The sequence below is a fragment of the Salvelinus namaycush genome, chromosome 5 (genome assembly GCF_016432855.1).
Source record: "Salvelinus namaycush isolate Seneca chromosome 5, SaNama_1.0, whole genome shotgun sequence".
Taxonomy (NCBI): domain Eukaryota; kingdom Metazoa; phylum Chordata; class Actinopteri; order Salmoniformes; family Salmonidae; genus Salvelinus; species Salvelinus namaycush.
The window spans coordinates 50,101,145-50,122,211 of record NC_052311.1 but is presented as its reverse complement, the minus strand read 5'-3'; the positions used below and the strand labels follow the sequence as shown (position 1 = coordinate 50,122,211).

Sequence of the window (21,067 nt, the reverse complement as noted above, 5' to 3'; positions counted from 1 at the left end):
GGTTGCTTCTCAGCCAAGGGAGTGGGCTCACTCACATTTTTGCCTAAGAACAGCCATGAATAAAGAATGGTACCAACACATCCCGCGAGAGCAACTTCTCCCAACCATCCAGGAACAGTTTGGTGACGAACAATGCCTTTTCCAGCATGATGGAGCACCTTGCCATAAGGCAAAAGTAAAAACTAAGGGGCTCGGGGAACAAAACATCGATATTTAGGGTCCATGGCCAGGAAACACCCAAGACCTTAATCCCATTGAGAACTTGTGGTCAATCCTCAAGAGGCGGGTGGACAAACAAAAACCCACAAATTCTGACAAACTCCAAGCATTGGCTGCCATCAGTCAGGATGTGGCCCAGAAGTTAATTGACAGCATGCCAGGGCGGATTGCAGAGGTCTTGAAAAAGAAGGGTCAACACTGCAAATATTGACTCTTTGCATCAACTTCATGTAATTGTCAATAAAAGCCTTTGACACTTATGAAATGCTTGTAATTATACTTCAGTATTCCATAGTAACATCTGACAAAAATATCTAAAGACACTGAAACAGCAAACTTTGTGGAAATTAATATTTGTATCATTCTCAAAACTTTTGGCCACGACTGTACAGGATTGCTGTGTATACCAGAGGTCAGATTCTTATTCAGCATATGCCTAAACAGTAGCTACCAAAGGGGGAAAATGTGACATGCTGGGATAAGAACGACCGTAGTTTGGTTTCCTCCAAATCATTGATCAGTGATAATTCACTAACAGTCTCTTTCACTCATCGAGCGTTGATCGACTGATATAGCATTACAGAATTTAAATTGAACTACAAATGTTTTGGAGATGCACTACAAACGTATTACTAATAAGCATGCACCCATTAAGAAAATGACTGTAAAAATGGTTAAATACCGTGGATTGATGAGGAATTAAAAAATTGTATGGTTGAGAGGACGAGGCAAAAGGAATGGCAAACATACTGTAAATAAAGAAATCATGTGACTAAACTAAACAAAAAGAAGAAACTGTACTATGAAACAAAGATAAATTATATAACGGATGATAGTAAAATGTTTTGGACCGCCTTAAATGAAATTGTGGGCAAAATGCCAAACTCAGCTCCATCATTCATTGAATCAGATGTCTCATTTATCACAAAAACCACTGATACTACTTTAATACTTTTTTTCATTTGAAAGATTAGAAAACTTAGGCATAACATGCCAACAACAAACTCTGAACCTACACATCCGTGCATAACTGACCAAATTATGAAAGACGAGCATTGTAATTTTCAATTCCGTAAAGTGAGTGTGGAAGAGGTGAATTTTGTTGTTGTTGCCAATGACAAACCACCTGGGACTGACAACTTGGATGGAAAATGACTGAGTATGATAGCGGACTACGTATATTGCCACTCCTATTTGCCATCTCTTAAATCTTACAGGAAACTGTGTGCCCTCAGGCCTGGAGGGAAGCAAAAGTAATTCTGCTACCCAATAATTGCAAACCACCCTTTACTGTTTCAAATAACCAATCAGCCTGCTACGAACCAAAAGTAAACTTTTGAAAATAATTGTGTTTGATCAGATACAATGCTATATCACAGGAAACAAGTTATCAACTGATTTTCAGAACACTTATAGCGAAAGGCACTCAACATGTACGGCACTCACACAGATGACTGATGATTTGCTGAAAGAAATTGATAATAAGAAGATTGTGGGAGCTGTTTTGTTAGACTTTAGTGCAGCTTTTGACATTATCGATCATAATCTTCAGGCCTAAGGGCTGAACTAGCAACTCTGCATTAACATGGCGAGAGCACTAGTTGTGCCATTAAAGGTTCAGACCTCTTGAGACTTGACAGCGAACACACTAGGCTACACTCATAAACAGGGATGCTAGAAAATTAGGACTTGGGAATGGGATGTAAGATGGAGTGGAATTAGTCTATACAATTAGCCAAGGCTCGACTAATTATTCTCACTCTTGCACCACATACAGAAATCCTAATTTGAACAGTGGAACCACATCGGTAAACCCACTGCTACTACCAATGTATTGATTTAGGGGGATCACCAGGAGTGGGATTTATCAGCGTTACGGGTTACCTTTGGGTAGATGCAAGGTACACTCACATACTGAAGTGGGTTGGCACCTTTTATTCAGTCCATATCCTTGCCACCTCATTTGACAAAAAGTGTTTCCATATTTTTATTTCAGTTGCAATTATTGAAGACATAATCAATAGGAGGAAAATCCAACTCCAAATTTGTAGCAAGAAACTGTTTGGATTATTTGGAGAGAAAAAAAGTGGGCTGCCATATCAGTTTAGCCATGTAACCTAACCTAATTAAAATGTATTTAAAAAAACAGCTTTCCACAAATAGACCTAGAGTTGCTTTAATTAACTTGTCTACAGTTGTCTGCAGTTGTCTACAGCTGGCTCTGATCGTAGTGTAATGAAACAAGCAAGGAGAGTGAGCTCGTCTGTGGTGGTCGGTGAACCCTCAACCTTCTTGACCATAGCCCTGCGTGGCATCGACTGTGCCACAAAAGCATGCTGCTTTGGTTGCTACTACAGTAATTGTTATTTGTGATCGTAAACATTATTTTCAGTTAATTCTATGAGTAGGAAGGGTATTCAATTTATTTTACAGTACAAGGGAAGGGTCATGTGAAGAAAAAAAAATACTTTGGGGAGGGGGGTGCATTTTTTTAATGAAACCTTGAGTTGAATATATACACTTACACTGTAAAAAGTGTTGTAATTAATTGTAATATTCATAGTTACACTGTAATAACAACATGTAACTGGCGGTAATTGCAGTCTGTAATTACAGAGGTGTAACAACGAATGCTTATTACCATGCTTGTTATGAACGTTTTCTAGAGCCCCAATACACCATATTGGCCAGTGCTATCCTTGGGACGTCTGTACCCTGAAGCCTAACCCTAACTTTAATCCATACCCTTAACCATAACCCTTACCTAACCCTGACCTTAACCCCTACCTTAACCATTTTAAATGGGACGCCCAAAAGAGAAACCAAGTCAATGAGAAAGCAAGTCTGAATTTGGTCAGGTTGCCCAAAAAATTACATATTGCAGCATTAAGCTTGGTCGAATAATGGTTTATCATAAAACAAATTCTTCTTCCATCATGTAACCTTGAAAGGGGTTTCACTGTTGACGAACATTCTCTCTTTTAAATGTGATGCATTGGTGCAATTATTTATTTATCCCAAGAATTAAGACATTGTCTTGTTTTGCACGCTTTGTACAAAATAATAAAATGCAGTACTACAGGATATTTCTTAACGTAGCTCTTTATTAGCTAGCTATAACTGGCATGTTAACGTATCGCCAACCAGGATCAAACTGCCCATCACCTAACCATTTGGGTGGTCTTAACCAATCATAGCACAGTATGATATGGCGGTAAAATGCATCCAATTATAATTCAGTATGTTTACACATATGAATATTACATCCCCCCTTCTTTTAAAACAATTTTTTTTTTTTACATATTTTAAGCGTTTCTTTTGAAAACATGCTCTGCAGTTTGAACTCAAGGTAAGTAACCATTTATATTGCATACTACACCAACTGAATCAACATAGACTCTGAAACAATAATCCAACATACTGTTAATTTTCAAACAAGGGATTCTCAGCAACTCAGCTTTCACTGTAGAAATAACATCTTAACATTTCAAACCAATACAATACCAAAGCATTTCAAGTGAACTTTCAATAACAAGTTTACAGTCTGGAACTCTTTTTAGGGCAGCGATCCGCCTACACCCTTTGACATTTCACAGGTCTAGGACAGCTCTGGGCTTGACCTCTCTTCCTGACCTTGTGCGATATGATGCTGAGTATGCTTCTGTGTCAGTCAACAGTTCTTGTGGTGTTGCAGGTAAGTATGGTGTATGTTGTGCTGTGTGTGTGTTTAGTCCATCACGTTCTCTTTCAGGGGAACAGTTCATCTCATCAGTGTGTTGTTCTTTTGTGTTCAGTAGGTGGCGACGATTGCGGCGGTACGCCGCTTCTTCTTCTGCGGTGCGGACGTGATATGAACGTTCAGTGTCAGCTGGCTGGATGACGACTGCTGGCTTCCAGAGGCCATGCTCCTGGATTCTAACTGACTCTCCGTCGATCAGTGGTGGCAGTGGTCTAGCTGACCTGTCGTAGTATCGCTTTTGTTGTTGTTGTCTCTGTGCACGTTTTCCATGCATTTCCTTGTAGCTGACGACCTCAGGTTGCAGCTGCTGGTTGGTGCTGGGAAGGATTGAGCGAAGTCTGCGGCTCATCAACAGCTGGGCTGGTGATTTGAAGTTGTCAACTGGAGTGTTGCGGTATTCAAGGAGACTGAGGTAGGGGTCTCTCGTCTGCTTTTGCTTTATCCATGAGTGATTTAGCAATCTGCACAGATTTTTCAGCAAGGCCATTACTTTGAGGGTAATGCGGGCTTGTGGTGACATGTGTAAACTCCCATGCTTTTGTGAAGGATTCAAACTCATTTGATTTGTAACAGGGCCCATTGTCAGATATTAAAGTCTCTACAATGCCATGCCTGGCAAAGGCTGCTTTCAGCTTGTGTATCACAGCTGCAGATGTGGTGCTGTGAAGCTTGTCGAGTTCGAAGTATTTGCTGTAGTAGTCCACTGTTACGATGTAGTCCTCGTTGTTCCAGGTTAACAGATCGGTTGCCACGACCTGCCAGGGTTGGTCTGGGATACAGTGAGGTAACATTGGCTCTTTGGTGTTTGAGGGGTGTCGTTCAAGACATATGGCGCATTTACCAACAATGTCCTCTATTTGTTTGCACATTCCGGGCCAAAACAAAATGTCCCGTGCTCTCTGTTTGCACTTTTCCATGCCCATGTGTCCAGCATGGATCTTTGTCAAAATCTCTTCTCTGAGACTGGTAGGAATAATGATTTTCTCTCCTTTGAAAATTATTCCGTTGATCTGTGATAGTTCATCACGATGGTTCCAGAATTCTGAGACGCTCTGAGGGCATTTTCTCCTCTCCTCAGGCCATCCATCCTGTATGACTTTCCTCAGCTGTGCGAGTTGTGAGTCCTTTTCTGTTTCTGCTTGGATCTCCTTCAGTTTTGTGTCACTAACTGGTAAGTTGCTGTACACAGTGTGCACTTGCATGTCCATGCCTTCACTGAGGCTGCTGTCCTTATAGGTAAGAAACTTCCTGGAGAGTGTGTCTGCGACAGGGATGTCTTTGCCTGGACGGTGAGTGATTGTGAAGTCGTATTTTTGTAGTTGAAGGATCATTCTCTGTAGCCTTGGCGGGGCTGCGGCTAGTGGTTTCCTCATAATTGACTCAAGGGGCTTGTGGTCGGATTCCACAATGACTTGTCGTCCATATATGTACTGATGGAAACGTTTACATCCGAACAGAATGGCATAGAACTCCTTTTCAATTTGAGCGTAGTTGATTTCAAAGTCTGTGAGAGATTTGGAAGCGTAGCCGATGGGCTTTCCTTCTTGCAGTAGCACTGTACCTAGTCCATACTTCGACGCGTCCACTTGGAGTCTGAGCTCTTTGTCGGGGTCGTAGTAGGCAAGGATTGGTCCTGGTTCTCTCGTGATAAAGTCTTTCACATTCTGGAAAGCAATGTCGTGTTGCTTGTCCCAGAGAAACTCACTGGACTGCTTTAGCAGTTGACGCAGGGGTGCATTAGCATTGGAGAGGCTGGGTGCGAACTTGGCTAAGTAGTTGACCATGCCAAGCACTGTTTCCAGCTCTGCACGGTTCTTTGGTGGCTCCATTTCTTTTATGGCTAAGATCTTCTGTGGATCTGGCTTGATTCCAGTCGCTGTAAGAAGATGTCCGAAGTAGCTGACCTCTGTAGCGCCGACTGTGCTCTTCTCGGAGTTGAGCCGGACTCCTCTCTCGCGGGACCTTTGCAGCATTGCGCGGAGGTTTCGGTCGTGCGCCTCTTTGGTTCGACCATAGACAAGGATGTCGTCCACAATTGCCACAACTCCGTCGAGGCCTTCGTACACTTCGTCGATCTTTCGCTGAAACTCGTCTTGGGCTGAGATAATCCCAAAAGGCAGGCGATGGAACCTGTAGCGTCCAAACGGTGTGTTGAATGTTGTGAGCTTAGATGACTCTTCTGTGAGCTTGATAGCCCAGTAGCCTGATCTAGCGTCCATGACACTGAAGTAGTGTGCTCCCGCTAGCTTGTGTGTGATGCCATCTAGCGTCGGTAAAGGATAATGGGGGCGTTTGATAGCTTTGTTCAAGTCTCTTGGGTCGAGACATACTCTGAGCTTGCCTGTGCGTGGTTTCTCCACCACCACTAAGGCGTTTACCCAGTCAGTCGGTTCTGTAACCTATGTCAGATTGCTCCATGCTCTCCAACTCTTTCTTCAGACGGGCAAGGAGAGCAAGCGGAATCTTTCTCGGTGGGTAGACCACAGGGATTGCGTCTGAGTCAAGGTGAATGGTACATTCTCCTGGGAATAATCCTATTCCTGTAAAAACATCAGCAAACTCCTCCAGTACATTGTGTCTCTACTGGTGCTGTCACTGATAAAACTAGCTTGATGAGGTCCATGTCTAAACATGCTTTAAGACCTAGCACTGCAGGTGCTCTAGTGTCAACAACATAAAAGTCCAACATCATGTCACTTTCCTTGTCTTTGCATTTGAAAGTACATGTACCTTTTACTGGGAGCTGTTCACCACCATAACCAGTCAGTCTGCGCGTGGTGGGCTGTAGCTCGCACTCAGATGTCAAGCTGGTACTTATTCAGAGGAATAATGTTTACTTGTGCACCAGTGTCTGGTTTGAACTTTAGCTCTGTGCCTTGTGTTCCTATCTCAATGTCAGCAAAGGCTCGCTCTGTCTCTGATATTTGACTTTTCTGTGTCACTGAATCAATAAACAGTTCATCAGCGTTTGACTCTTTGATTGACATTTCATCTTCACTCACTGTGTGTACTGTTTTTCCACGGTAAGCTCTGCACACTTTTGCAAAGTGATTCCATTTTCCACATTTATTACATTGTTTGCCTTTAGCTGGGCAATTTCCTTGTTCGCCATGCACTTTGTATCCACAATATCCACAAGTTTTGGGGCGTTTTGAGTCTGTGTTGCTCTGTTTTTGAGTTATTTCTCTCTCTGTTCTAAAACGCACTCTCCGTGCTCCGGAGGTGTGCTTTGATGTCTGCCTGACTGCGTGCACTGCTTGTTCACGTGATGCGCTCGTGCTGACGCGCGAAATGGTTTTCATCTGAGCCTGTGCTAGCTCGTGAGATCTGGCTATGTCGATAGCTTTGTCCAGCGTTACCTCAGACCCAACATTCAAAAGTTTCTCTCTCACTCGCGGTGAGTGTATTCCAAATACAATACGGTCCCTGACCATCTCATCCTTGTTTGCATAATCACAGTCTTTCACAAGCAGACGCAGTTCTGTCACAAACTGTTCAAAAGACTCGCTAGCTCCCTGTACTTTCTCATGGAATTTGTACCTAGCGAATATCGTATTGGTCTTCGGCACAACATATGCTTCAAAACGATCTTAGTATGTTTTCAGTACCTTTGATTCAGCCTCGGTAAGTGTCCATGTGTTGTAAATATCTCTCCCTTTTCCCCGATCCAGAGGAGTAGGTAGCTACTCCTACGATTTTCCCATGATGTCAAGCAAAGAGGCACTGTGTTTGAAGGTAGGCCTTGAAATACATCCACAGGTACACCTCCAATTGACTCAAATTATGTCAATTAGCCTATCAGAAGCATCTAAAGCCATGATATAATTTTCTGGAATTTTCCAAGCTGTTTAAAAGCACAGTCAACTTAGTGTATGTAAACTTCTGACCCACTGGAATTGTGATACATTGAATTATAAGTTAAAAAACCTGTCTGTAAACTGTCACGCCCTGACCATAGTAAGCTGCTTTTCTCTGTGTTGGTTGGGGCGTGATAGTGACTAGGGTTGGTAATCTAGGTGTTTGTATGTCTATGTTGGCCTGATATGGTTCCCAATCAGAGACAGCTGTTTATCGTTGTCTCTGATTGGGGATTATATTTAGGTAGCCATTTTCCCCATTGTTAGTTGTGGGATCTTGTCTACAGTAAGTTGCCTTTGTGTACTCCAGTAGCGTCACGTTTCGTTTGTGCTTTTGTTGTTTTGTTTAGTGATTTTCTCTTTATTAAAATTATGTGGAACTCTATGCACGCTGCGCCTTGGTCTCATCATTACAACGAGCGTGACAGTAAACAATTGTTGGGAAAATGACGTGTGTCATGTACAAAGTAGATGTCCTAACCGACTTGCCAAAACTATAGTTTGATAACAAGAAATTTGTGGCGTGGTTGAAAAATGATTTTTAATGACTCCAACCTAAGTGTATGTAAACTTCCGACTTCAACTGTACTTATAGCTCTGCCTACTCCAGATGACTTGTTTTTCAAATTATGACTAACAAATATTTCACTTTACTTGCAATGGTAAGCCATACCAAATTAAATGTGCTTGTTTTTATAATGTATACGAGTTTGGGGGGCTGAAATTATTAAATATTAAAGCATTAAACCTCTCATGTAGCCCTTTCCTGCAGTCAAATGACCTAGTGGTCTCATGGGTGGAATGTTAATATTTTTCATAAAATCATAATTAAACTTTTTATTTTATTTATTTATTTTCTATTATTATCTGCCAAAAACCTGGTGTTTCTATGTCAAACGGTTTTGTTATATTTCGGTCTTCTGTGATGTATATAAAGTGTAATATTGGTATGCAAACTCAAAATTAATACATTTCAACTCTATCTGACATAGTACACGTGTCTTATTTTTTCTCTGCCCATAAAGATGTTTGTGAGGTGTATACTTTTGTTTCAAAGTAGATTTGTTTTAAGATTACCAAGAAACACTTTGTGTGACCCTGATTTAGCCCACCGCAGTAAAAGGTTATTAAAGCGTCAGTCATACAGGTATACTTAAACCAAACTGGTTCTCCAGTAGAGTAGTAAGAATGGCTTTTTATTGCCTTTTTTTCTTTATCCAGATAACAACCTCTCTGTTTCGGTTAATTGAACATGTACATCAGCAGTTTTCCTCTTGTTATAGGTCCCTGACTGACAGTCACTCAATATCATATCAGTAAAACATTTAATTGGTAAATTTGTTAGTCTAGCCAGCTATCTAAACTTGTAGTAATCACATCCGAATTTCCGACATGCACGCAGGGCACATGCCCAGAAGGGCTCAATTCGAAACGAAGACAGTCAATTCAGGAAATACACTGAAATACCCCCCCAAACCCCCCTCCTGTCAGGCCCTGGCCATAGAGAGGTTTTTATTCTCTATTTTGGTTAGGTCAGGGTGTGACTAGGGTGGGCATTCTAGTTTCCTTATTTCTATGTTAGTGTGGTTCCCAATCCGAGGCCGCTGTCTATCGTTGTCTCTGATTGGGGATCATATATAAGTTGTCATTTTCCGTTTGGGTTTTGTGGGATGTTGTTTTCTGTTTAGTGTGTCTGCCTGACAGAACTGTTCGCTTTCATTTTCACGTTTTATTTTGTTTGAGTGTTTTTGAATATTAAAATCATGGACACTTTCCACGCTGCGTCTTGGTCCACTCTTCATTCCAACAACGAGAACCGTAACACCTCCCTCCCAAACTGTTCTCACTAAAACTCAAACCCTGGTTACAGCCCTGGTAATACTGTTACTACAAGTACCATGTATGTGAAAAAAATATATACACATTTAAGTAACTTTTGTCCTCTGAAGTGGTGGATGGGGCAATACAATCCATAGTTACTGTAAGTTCTACTTGGATTTTGCTGTGCCTAAGCTACAGTAGACCTATAGTATGCCATCAGTCATCATCATTAGTGGAATTCTTAAATTCTTGAATTTTAATTGACCTTCATTGACTGAATTAAATGTGAAATGACCCCAACTCTTCAGACAGTCATACAGGCACGTAGGTAGGCAGGAAGCTTGACAGACGTTCAGGATTCAACTTCATAGATTGGCTTTGTGCCTGTGGTAGTTTTTTAGTTGAGATTCTCTAAGCCATAACAGCATTCCTGCTAGGTGCTCTTCTCTAAAGGAGAAAGATAGCGTACATAGTGAGTGATGGCTGCTCCTTACAGGAGAAAGATGTGCACAGACCTGCCTCCATCCCCTCTCACATCATACTCCCCCAAAACCTGTCTCAACACCCCCACCCATCTATCCCAAACCCAATGCCCCACAACCTTTCCAGTTGCGCCAGTCCAAACATCTCAACTACAGGCTCTTCTAGCTTTTTAACATTGTGACAGTAAGTAAGGGGAATGTGAGTCAATGGCATTACGGAGAGACACAGCAATATGTTAGATCCTATGCATGTGTAACAGTTTAACTTTATGGCGTCCCCTCGCCCCGGGCGCGAACCAGGGACGCTCTGCACACGTCAACAACAGTCACCCACGAAGCGTCGTTACCCATCGCTCCACAAAGGCCGCGGCCCTTGCAGAGCAAGGGGAACCACTACTTCAAGGTCTCAGAGCAAGTGACGTAACCGATTGAAAGGCTATTAGCGCGCACCACCGCTAACTAGCTAGCCATTTCACATCCGTTACACATGTGCATGCCTGACTGTCTGCATGCATCTGTTTGTGTTTTTTAATTCACCGTGGGCCTTGAACCATCAACCTAATGTTTTACCGTAGATAATGTATGAAAAAGCATTTTTTAAATGATTTCAATATAAAGGGTAACCCTATAAAAATAGTTTTAATTGGGTCATTTTCCTTCTCTATGAATCTAGAGGAGTAACTGATCATTTTAAGGAGTCCTACCTCATTCCAGACCACCTTAACAGCAGCAATAGTGAAGGGGAGGAGCTGAGGTTTTCTTGCAGCCTATGATTGGAGGCATACAGAAAGGTGGTGGGCATGAACATTTGCAACCAAAACGCACTAAATAAGTCAGACCAACTCATGTGTCAGCTTGAGTCCTCACTCCCTGCACTCCCACTCTCCCATCGCATCACTGCAGCCACCAGTGCTTGTGAGTGTTAGTGTATGTTGCTGTGTTCCTGCTCTGGAGCTGAGTTGAACTTTTAACCATTCACCCCTAAGGCCATAGTCCAGAGCCAGGAGAACACCCAGATAACCCCACAGCCATGACGAATTCGGCGACTAACTTGCGGCTGAAGCTGCCCATGGCCTGCATCATCCTGGAGGTGATCATCATCATCCTCTTCGGCACTCTGGTGCAGTACGACGATGAGACAGACGCCAAGCTCTGGCACAAGGAAATCGCCAATGGCTCTTCCAACTACGACAACGACTTTTACTACCGCTACCCCAGTGAGTGACCGCAGAGAGAGGGGTAGGGTTGGGGTAACGTGACAGGTGGGGTAGTAGACATCCCTAACCACTGATACAGAGTCAGATACGTTTTCATACTTTTAATGGTTATGGTTATGATTAGGTAGTATGGTGATCTGACCCCAAATCTGTGGATAAAGGTAACTATTACCTTGTGAGGGTGGGGGATGTGGGAGTCCATCTATAGAACTGAAAGGATTGTTCTTTTCCTTCTTTGTTATGGTTTGTCTATGTGTCTGAGACTTGCATGGTAGCAGAAGCAGATGTTTGTTGTTTAGGCAAGTGTCTTGTGTCATTCATGCCATACATGTATGTCAAGACAATGAACATGACAGGAAAGTTGTCTGAAGCTCAAATGAATCTGACGACTAAATCGGAAATAATTTATTTTCCTTCTGTGTTATGCCACATGTCTTGCTCCAGTGCTGTGTTTGGATATTGCCTTCCCACCTAGGGAGTCTACCCCATCTGGCTTTCTTTGGGTTGTTACGTACTTACAATATGGTTGTGTGGAGGAGATGGGGAGGTGGGTGGGGATGGTCATGGGAAATTGAGGTGAGCTGTTTGTAAGGGTTTGTAGAGGGGCAAAGCAACTCTGTTTTATGTTTGATCTGTGCTCAATGCTGTAGATTAGCATTCCCACTCCGAGACCCTTTGATATATAGGGCAGAGTGGGGTAAGATGAGCCAAAGGGGTAAGTTGAGCCACCCTTGTTTCTAGGAAACCATAAAATGAATAATATGACAAAATATTTAGGAAGAGGTCATGGATTATGTGAAGGAATAAACCACATGGAAGTTAATAAACCACATAAGCAAGTTAATGAACACAATTAATTTATTGTGTTAGAGGTTTCATGATGCTTGTATCTAAACTAAAGAAGATACTTTTAATATTATACATCAGTTGGAGGGGGTCTATAAGCTTCAATATGAGTTCCTAAACCTAGCATGAAAGTGCATCCTTGTAGCTGTGTAGGCTAATATAGTCAAAATGTTTGTCCTTTGGTAAGTTGAGGCAATGGCCATGGGAATAAGTTGGGCCAACGGTTGAGCCTTTTGCAAGTTGAGCAAACAGAGCCTGGCCTATGTTAAAAGTGTTTGTTAGGCGTTAAGCCTGTGTTAAAAGATGCTTAAAATTATTAAAATACAAAAAAGCAATTGTGATTGTGTTTAAATTTGTTTAGGAAATAAAGATAGACATGGTCTTAAAAAGGTTGTGGTAATATTTAATTCAGTACAGAAATTTGTAGGTGGCTTAACTTACCCTGTCCCGGGGTAAGTTGTGCAAAGAGACCACATAGACCAAGCTATGTTTTCAAAACTGTAATGTTTACATGAATTCAGATTATTTCCAGGGATGTACAACATCCTGAAATATATGTTAATAGTTTTGTTAGAAAGAATACTATATTTCCCTTGATGGAGTAATGCTGAATGTAAAAAATGTATCAACTTACCCCACTCTCCCCTACAACCCCTGAGCTCCTCAGTGTTCAATGTGAGTTTTCCCTCCTTTGCTTTGACATTTGGCTGCAAGCAGCAAAGCAACAAATGGTTAATTTGTTTCCTAATTAGAGGAGGGTTTGGTTGCCAAATGTTTTTGGGTGAACTTGTTCTACTTTCTGTGACAGTGCACTCCAGTTCACTGATGTACCAAATAGATCATTCTCATTGTCGGTTTTATACTTGATATGCTCCGTTTTGCTTTGTGTTGTGGTGTACAATATACAGCAAGAGGGAAGGAAATTTGGTCTCTGAATAGGTTATAGCATGTCTGTTGTAGTGGGTGTCCAATCAGTCACCAAGGGCAAAGGTATACTTTTCCTCCTCTGAACGTTGCTGTTCCACCTTAACAGATAGTAATGAAATGCAAAGGAAGACTGTTGGGAGGAGGTGGTGGAGGTATTGGGTGTGTCCAATTCTTAGCCTTGTTGAAAGTTCCTGTGTGCAACTAGTCCTACCTGTCACCACACCTTGAGGCTTTCCCAATACTGTCCCTATCCTGTGTCATGCAGGTGGAGGGTGCAGGTAAGCCCCAGGGTAGAAAGAGTATGAAAATGTCTGATATACAGACATGGGAATGAGTAGGAGGAATGTTTAATTTTCACATTCACCCCATCACTGTCTAATTAGTGAACGGCCAGAGGGATAGGGGCTTCTGCGTGAGAAAGGGGCACCGGGGGGAGGAGCGTGAGGGGAAAAAGTTGAGTGAAAGATGGGGAACAGAAGGTGGGAGGGTGAAAAGGAGAGAAAGGGTTAGGCGGGAGAGAGTGATTGTTTTCAGAGAGAAGGAAAAGTTTGCTTTGGCAGTCTGATTTGTGTTTATTGTCATGCCAGCAAGGCTTGTCATATGGATGACTGATATACACAGAAAGAGAGTTAGGGAGAGCGAGAAAGCAAGAGAAAAAGACTGTGTGGCACAAAAAGGTAATTAAGGAACCAAGTTGAGCTATGAGCCACTTTGGCTGGTAGCATGGTTTCCAGTTTTCCCTTGTTAAGGCTGGGGAGTCATAGCCTGGTCAACCAGTCTACGGAATTCATGGGAAACTTTGGGAGTTTAATGACATGAATCTCTGAGAGTTGGATCATGTCCGTTTGACTTTGAATTCAATTAATCTTTGAGTTTGAAGTCTGTGACTCTTTTGAGCTTTCAATCAATTGAGCACATGCAGATTGGACCTTCCCTTAAGCAGGTGAAGCTGCTGATGCATGGTATGCCAGGCTCACTATTTATACTCTTGCCTCAAGCTATTGAGTGATTGAGTACACTCATTTTGACAAAGTAGAAACCTGTTCAAGGTTGGGTAAATTTAAAAGAGGAGGCACTAAAGGTCCATTAGAAGTAATTATTTCAGATCTTTAACCCGTCAGCGTCACTGCTGAATGGAAGATCACCTTCAAGAATGAAACTCACATACACGTGCACATCTTGACTACTCTCATTGATCATGTCCTGTTTGGAACTTCAAACGTTTAAGGTGTAGTAAAACATATTACGAGGGGGGGTCAGCCCCCGATTGAGACATGAGCTCCCCTAAATGCAACAAAAGTCAAACTGGGGGGACTCTAATTTAACCATCCTCCTATTTGTTTAAAATACAATTTTGTACTGCTAAAATATATTACATTTATACATTTTAAAATAAAAGCTTATTCCAAATGAAAGGAACACCCCCACCTCTCTGTCATGGTTTAAACCAGTGATAGTTGGTTCAGGTTCTTTCAACCGCATTCATCTTTCTATCTTGCCTGTCTGCCTTGAGCTTTCGCTAGCAAACTAGCAACTGGGTCCAGCCCTTTAGCGGACTTGCAACATTGTTTCAACTGGGCCCTCAATTTCCCCTGTGGATGAGCTCGGGACAGACACAACTGTATTTGTGTCCCCATTTGTCAGCAATACGCATCAATTAATTCAGGCTACAAGAGTGTAGGCTTAATGACAATCACCAAATATCATTAGACTTTTCGGGGTTTTGTAACAGATGTATCTATCCCTTCATCAAATGGCGGGTGCACAGGGCAGTGTTTGGATGATGGAATTCTTTTGGAGTGGATGAACGTGTGCAGGTAGCCTACTTTTTAAGGTGATTTGTTTGATAAGTGAAAACATGATCACAGGATGTGTTCATTCCACATTAAAAGGTAATACATGTTTACTGTTAAAATACATGTCTTTACTATTAGCCCCATGAAAAGGTTTGTGCACCAATAGGAGGTCCCGTGAATAAAATTGAGGCCACCAAATGTCACGATATAATTCTCCCTCTGCTGCTCTATATTGTCTGGGTGTGTAGGTTGGCCTCATTGCTATGAGATAAGAGATTTGCTATGTTATGTCAACATGTAGTAGAAGCCTACCATCTCCCTTAGAATTATGGCTGATCCACTTGACAGGTCTAGAAAGCAAATGATCTCTTGATTGAAAGATGCAGTCAGAATTAAGAGAACTGTAAGGTAGTCATTAGGTTAAAGCTGGTCTGTATGTTGGCTCATGAGCGCAGGTAATAGATTACCTTTAGGTCTTTTACAATAAATGTCAATGTGTGCAATTTTTTAATAATTTATTTACCTACTCACTGGTGTTGCCCATGTGTGCGCGCGCATGTTACATTTTCTCACCGCTCTGTAGGTGTCCTTCTAGGGGGTGGCACAGGGTATTTAGGCCAACCTGCCAATGGGGAGTTGGGCAGTGGAAATATCCTCCATGCCAATGATCAGTTGCCAGGCAACGACCAAGAGATATTGTCCCTACTCCCCAGTGCCATGTGGATGAATACGTCCAGTGGGCAGAGGGAGGTGTAGTAGGCTGGGTTAACAAGGCCAGATAGCAGGCTGAATGGAGCTATGAGGCACAGGGTAACTTCTCTGTGTCCTTCTATGTAGGCCAACTGAGGTTCCCAAAGCCCCCTGTCCCGCTCAATTTAAATGACTAAATGTTGACTAAAAGGGATTGTTGGTGTTTCGTGGAGAAGTCACCAGAAGTCACCAACTTTGAAAGATACTGCTATACTACTGTCATAAGACAGATAGTCTTTCTCACCAAACCATAAGAAGGGGATTGTTAATGTGTTTATGAGACTGACCACACAGGGAGTTGAATAGTGAAAATGTGCATCCAACGCAATAAATAATAATCTGTAATGTGTTCTCTTCCTTTGTTCAGGCTTTCAGGATGTGCACGTGATGATCTTCATTGGCTTTGGTTTCCTCATGACGTTCCTGCAACGTTACGGATTTAGCAGTGTGGGCTTCAACTTCCTCATTGCGGCCTTCGCTCTGCAGTGGGCCACTCTCATGCAGGGCTTCGTCCACGGTATGCACGGGGGCAAGATCCACGTCGGAATAGAGAGGTAGGGCTTATGCACACACTAACCTACATTTCATTACTACAATAAACACAACACACCAGCAGATACATGTGATGTGTATACATGGCATATCATACGGGTGTAAGTGTATACTGTAGTGCATCCCATAATAAACTCTATCATTAAGAGTTGTTTGTCCCTCCTGCAGTATGATCAACGCTGACTTCTGCACAGGCTCAGTGCTCATCTCGTTTGGGGCGGTCCTGGGGAAGACCAGTCCAGTCCAGCTGCTGGTCATGTCTGTGATTGAAGTCACCCTGTTTGCAGTCAATGAGTTCATTGTGCTTACTGTTCTGGGGGTGAGTGAGTGTGTGTGTGTGTGTGTGTGTGTTTAGGTGTACCATTAAATGTACAATTCATGTCTTCCTGTATATGTCTGTATACAAACCTACAGTAAAACTGCTTTTTTACGTACTATTATGCCTACTCTCCTATTAGGCTTTCTCATCACTCTTGAATAATGTACTTTAAGACTAAGCTTTTTACACCCCTTAAATTAGATAATTTACACCTTTAGGCCAAGGATGCTGGTGGCTCCATGACCATTCACACCTTTGGAGCTTACTTTGGCCTGATGGTGGCTCGTGTTCTCTACCGCCCCAACCTGGACAAGAGCAAACACAAGAACTGCTCTGTCTACCACTCTGACCTCTTCGCCATGATTGGTAAGAATACCTCCTGCTCATCGTAAGCAGGAAGCCTGTACATTAGATACAAATAGCCACCATCAACAAGTCGGACAACTTAACCTTCATTTTCTGAAGACGCCAGTTAAGTTTTGACTGTACATACAATGCATGCCAATGTATGGGAATCTGTGTCATAATTACGAGTACATCCACCTCCCCAGGAAAAAAACCTTACCTGTAAGCTTGCTAAACTAAAGGACTATATTACATACCGGTATGCTAATACTTATTTTTCCCTGACTGCTCAGGCACCATCTACCTGTGGATGTTCTGGCCAAGCTTCAACTCTGCTGTGACGGCCCACGGAGATGACCAACACCGCACGGCTATGAACACCTACTATTCCCTGGCTGCCTGCACCCTGGCCACTTACGGCCTGTCTGCCGTTGTGGCTCATGATGGGAAGCTCGATATGGTGAGGGGGCTAGTACAGTGTGGGGACTTAAGGAAAAGCTGGTCCCTAAAAGTAGTATAGGGCTAGACAGGTGATGCAGACATAGTAGGGAGAAGTAGGATTCTACAGGGACTATGCAGTGGAAATGAGGGGCTTAAAGTGGTCTTCCCAGATCATTTCAAGTGGGAGTTAGGGACTAGACATGGTAGGGGAAGGAAGATTTCTCCCTGTGTTTGTTGTCAATACAATCTGGTTCAACTGTATTTTGCATCATAGGCCTACTAGATATATTGTAACCCTATTAGATGTTATACATGTAAGTAAATATTTGGAATGAATCATGACTCCTTTGGGATTAAATCCTTATTGGCAAACTCTGAATCATCATGCAGTATGTTTGCATATACAGAGAGGTTTTTCAACTCTTGTCAACAGATGTAGTCAGGTGTGCTTGCTGAAAGCAAAACACAACTCTAGATTTCTTACGTACTTACATTATTATCATTATTATTATATTTATTCCCCTCGCTCTAGCGCTGAAATGATTTAAGTTATTAACATGAAACCAACTTACAAATGTGAGGACTGCACCAACTTAGATTGCTTGAAAAACGTTTTGATAGCATTTAACTCACCAACAGTAACTCTTGAATCGTTCAAGCTAGACACCAAACCAACTTTCACATGTTCAGGCTATCCTACCAATCAATCAATCTTTTCATCTACCCACTTTTTCAGCTATAACCAGTCACTACCATCACTACCACTTCTGTAACTTATTTAAAAAACATAAATACTTTAAAACAAGCACACACATTTTCTTCAGTACATATACTTTTCTAGTTTAGATTTGATTGATCTATTCTAAACTATCAAACTATGAATCCTCAAACTTTCTCACAAGATACGATTTAAGAATTGGAAACCATCCCCCAAAAATGCATGCTGTAGCATCACACCATAGTTGCTATCTACCTTTCGAGTATACAGTCATGTGAGCCAGACAATATATCTCGTTGTTATGTCCCTTGAGGACATGGCTGTCATCTGCATTTCGTTCTGAAATCAAGACAGTACATTCCTGTCTAGATGGCAATCAATCTGAAGTTGTCTTTTCTATTCAATGGAGGGAGTCAGTGAACAAACCACATGACCTGGTGATAGTAGTATCGTTCTAATCAGCTCAGATTATCTCATAGTTGGTGAAAGGGTAGTGTGTCCGCAGCATATCATCAAACCTGTCTGCAATCTAATAAGCGTTTCGCTACACCCGCAATAACATCTGATAAATAAGTGTATGTGACCAATAAAATTTGATTTGAACTCTACACACCCCCACTTTGCATGATGGCGATACCAAATTGTCACACAATGTTCCATTGGTTGGGATTTTTTATTATTCAAATATTACATCATTCATCCTACCTTCTCGTTCCTTGACATTGGTACCGTGCAAAATTTGAGAACAGTGATAATTAAAATAAACGTATGACTGGACTCTGACAATCAACCATTTTGAACAGCATTTAAAAAATGTTGTCTCTCTCTTCTCTTTAGGTGCACATCCAGAACGCTGCCCTTGCCGGTGGGGTTGCCGTGGGAACTGCTGGTGAAATGATGCTCACTCCTTTTGGCTCCATGATTGTGGGCTTCCTGGCTGGAACCATCTCTGTGCTGGGCTTCAAGTTCCTCTCGGTAAGGCCAAGTGAAAATGTATTATCCTCCTGAGACCCAGCAATAAAACATATCTGTAATTAAAAATAAATGATATTACATAAGAAGTGTTTGGGGTGAAAAAAACGTTTTACAGAAAAAGAAAACAATTAACATTACAGTAAATGAGTACAGTAGGTAAAAAAAAACTACAGGGGACACAATGCTGCACTGCTGCAGTATTATGTCCAACTTCCTTTCAGTGCACTGCTCTGAACTCACCAAACTATTCTTGAGATATTTACTTACTAAAAGCAATTGAATATCAAACTCACAAAAAATTATAATTACACACACATAAAATGTGATAATTGTGTTGGCAGCCATTTTGACAAACCTGGAAGAGAAAGTTATCCAGGTCACACTCTCACATGAGATATCATTGAAAAGCCCAGAATGTCCTCTCAAGGGGTATCAGTAGGATATGACTGTTAATGATGCCAACAGAACAAGCGTATCTATTTACAACATAAACAGTCATGTTGAGAAACACATCCACTTATGTGTATATGGCACCTTTTGAAGGACATAAGGGTGCTAGGGTACATAGACATCAGACACAAACACCCGCACTCATGGCACTGGCAACTTTCCACCCCTGTCCTCTCAGCCTATCCTGGAAGAAAAGCTGAAGATTCAGGACACGTGTGGTGTCCACAACCTGCACGGCATGCCTGGAGTCCTGGGAGCCATCGTTGGAGCAGTTACTGCTGCTCTGGCAACCAAGGACGTCTATGGAGATGGGTTAGTCTGCCTTTTTTTGACAAGTTGGGAAAGTGTGCCCTCTCCTGGTTTTATGGTGAAGCTCCCACTATTGCGCAACAGACAGACACCGTCAAAGCGTGCATTCACAGAACAGTTTCATTCAACACTCCCTACTCTTTGTGATGCAGGATGGCTGATGTGTTCCCTGACATCCACTCTGGTGATGTGAAGGCCTCGTTCCAGGGCGTACGACAGGCCATCTCCCTGGCCGTGACCCTGGGCATTGCCCTCCTGGGTGGTCTTATCACCGGTACGTAGAGGGACTAGCTAGAGGATAGGGGGGATTTAAATATTACCAGCGTGTTGTAAGCACACATAGTCATTGTCTTGACTTGTTTGTTTCACAAATGCATGGTGATATTATAACTGTGCTCTTTTGTCCCTGTATATAGGCCTATGCCTTGTGTCTGTGTGTAATTGTATCATGTCCTTGTCTTGTAGGTTTTATTCTGAAGCTGCCAATCTATGGTGCTCCTCCTGACACCATCTGCTTTGAGGATGGCATCTACTGGGAGGTAAGTTTAGCTACTACACCCAGTATGGATGAATGAACACACAGGACTCACAGATTTGTACATAGTGTTTGTGTGAGAGCGCAGGGCCATTCAGGCCTATGAAGGGTTAAAGATAGCCAACGATGGCATGCAGTTGGGCCCAATGTTGTGCAATATGATATGTGGCCACAAGGTGTCATGCTTGCATTTGGTTACTGAACTCAAATAACTGCTTTTCATCATAAGCGAAGCAGTCACCCTCAGAACACCAGGTGGTGCCATTTCACATGGTCAATGCATGTATAATCAGTAATTGACGATTCTCTTGATTAAAAAAAGGTTCAGATTTGGGAATGTCTTGAAATTAGCTAGGAAATAGGTATACTTGCATTTTTATGACTCGATAAGGTGAAAACGACATCTAAATAAATCATCCACTACATCTTTTTCTCTTTCCATTTTTCTCTCTCTCAGCTGCCTGGTGAGGAGGGCTCACATGAGGAGTTGACCACTGTCAGGACACCGGACGAGGCAGAAAAGCTCAACGCATAAACACACACACACACACACACACACACACACACACACACACACACACACACACACACACACACACACACACACACACACACACACACACACTTGAGATCCACACATAGTAGATTGTACAACCAGGATGTGGCAGCACATGGTGCTTGTGTATGTCTGCCATTTTTCAATGTGCCAATGACCATATCTGATTCACTAGTATGGTGGTAGTGTGTGTTCAAATACTCAAGACCATCA

General features: G+C 42.2%; 1 protein-coding gene across 1 annotated transcript; it reads left to right on the top strand.

Moving 5' to 3' along the window:
• Positions 1-11,148: 11,148 nt before the first annotated feature.
• LOC120047625 (ammonium transporter Rh type B-like) lies at positions 11,149-20,833 on the top strand. Its single transcript, XM_038993167.1, has 10 exons — positions 11,149-11,335; positions 16,022-16,208; positions 16,375-16,525; positions 16,744-16,891; positions 17,164-17,330; positions 18,867-19,004; positions 19,633-19,821; positions 19,983-20,037; positions 20,229-20,302; positions 20,756-20,833. The coding sequence occupies exons 1-10, from the start codon at positions 11,149-11,151 to the stop codon at positions 20,831-20,833; spliced, it is 1,374 nt and encodes a 457-aa protein (XP_038849095.1).
• Positions 20,834-21,067: the final 234 nt, after the last annotated feature.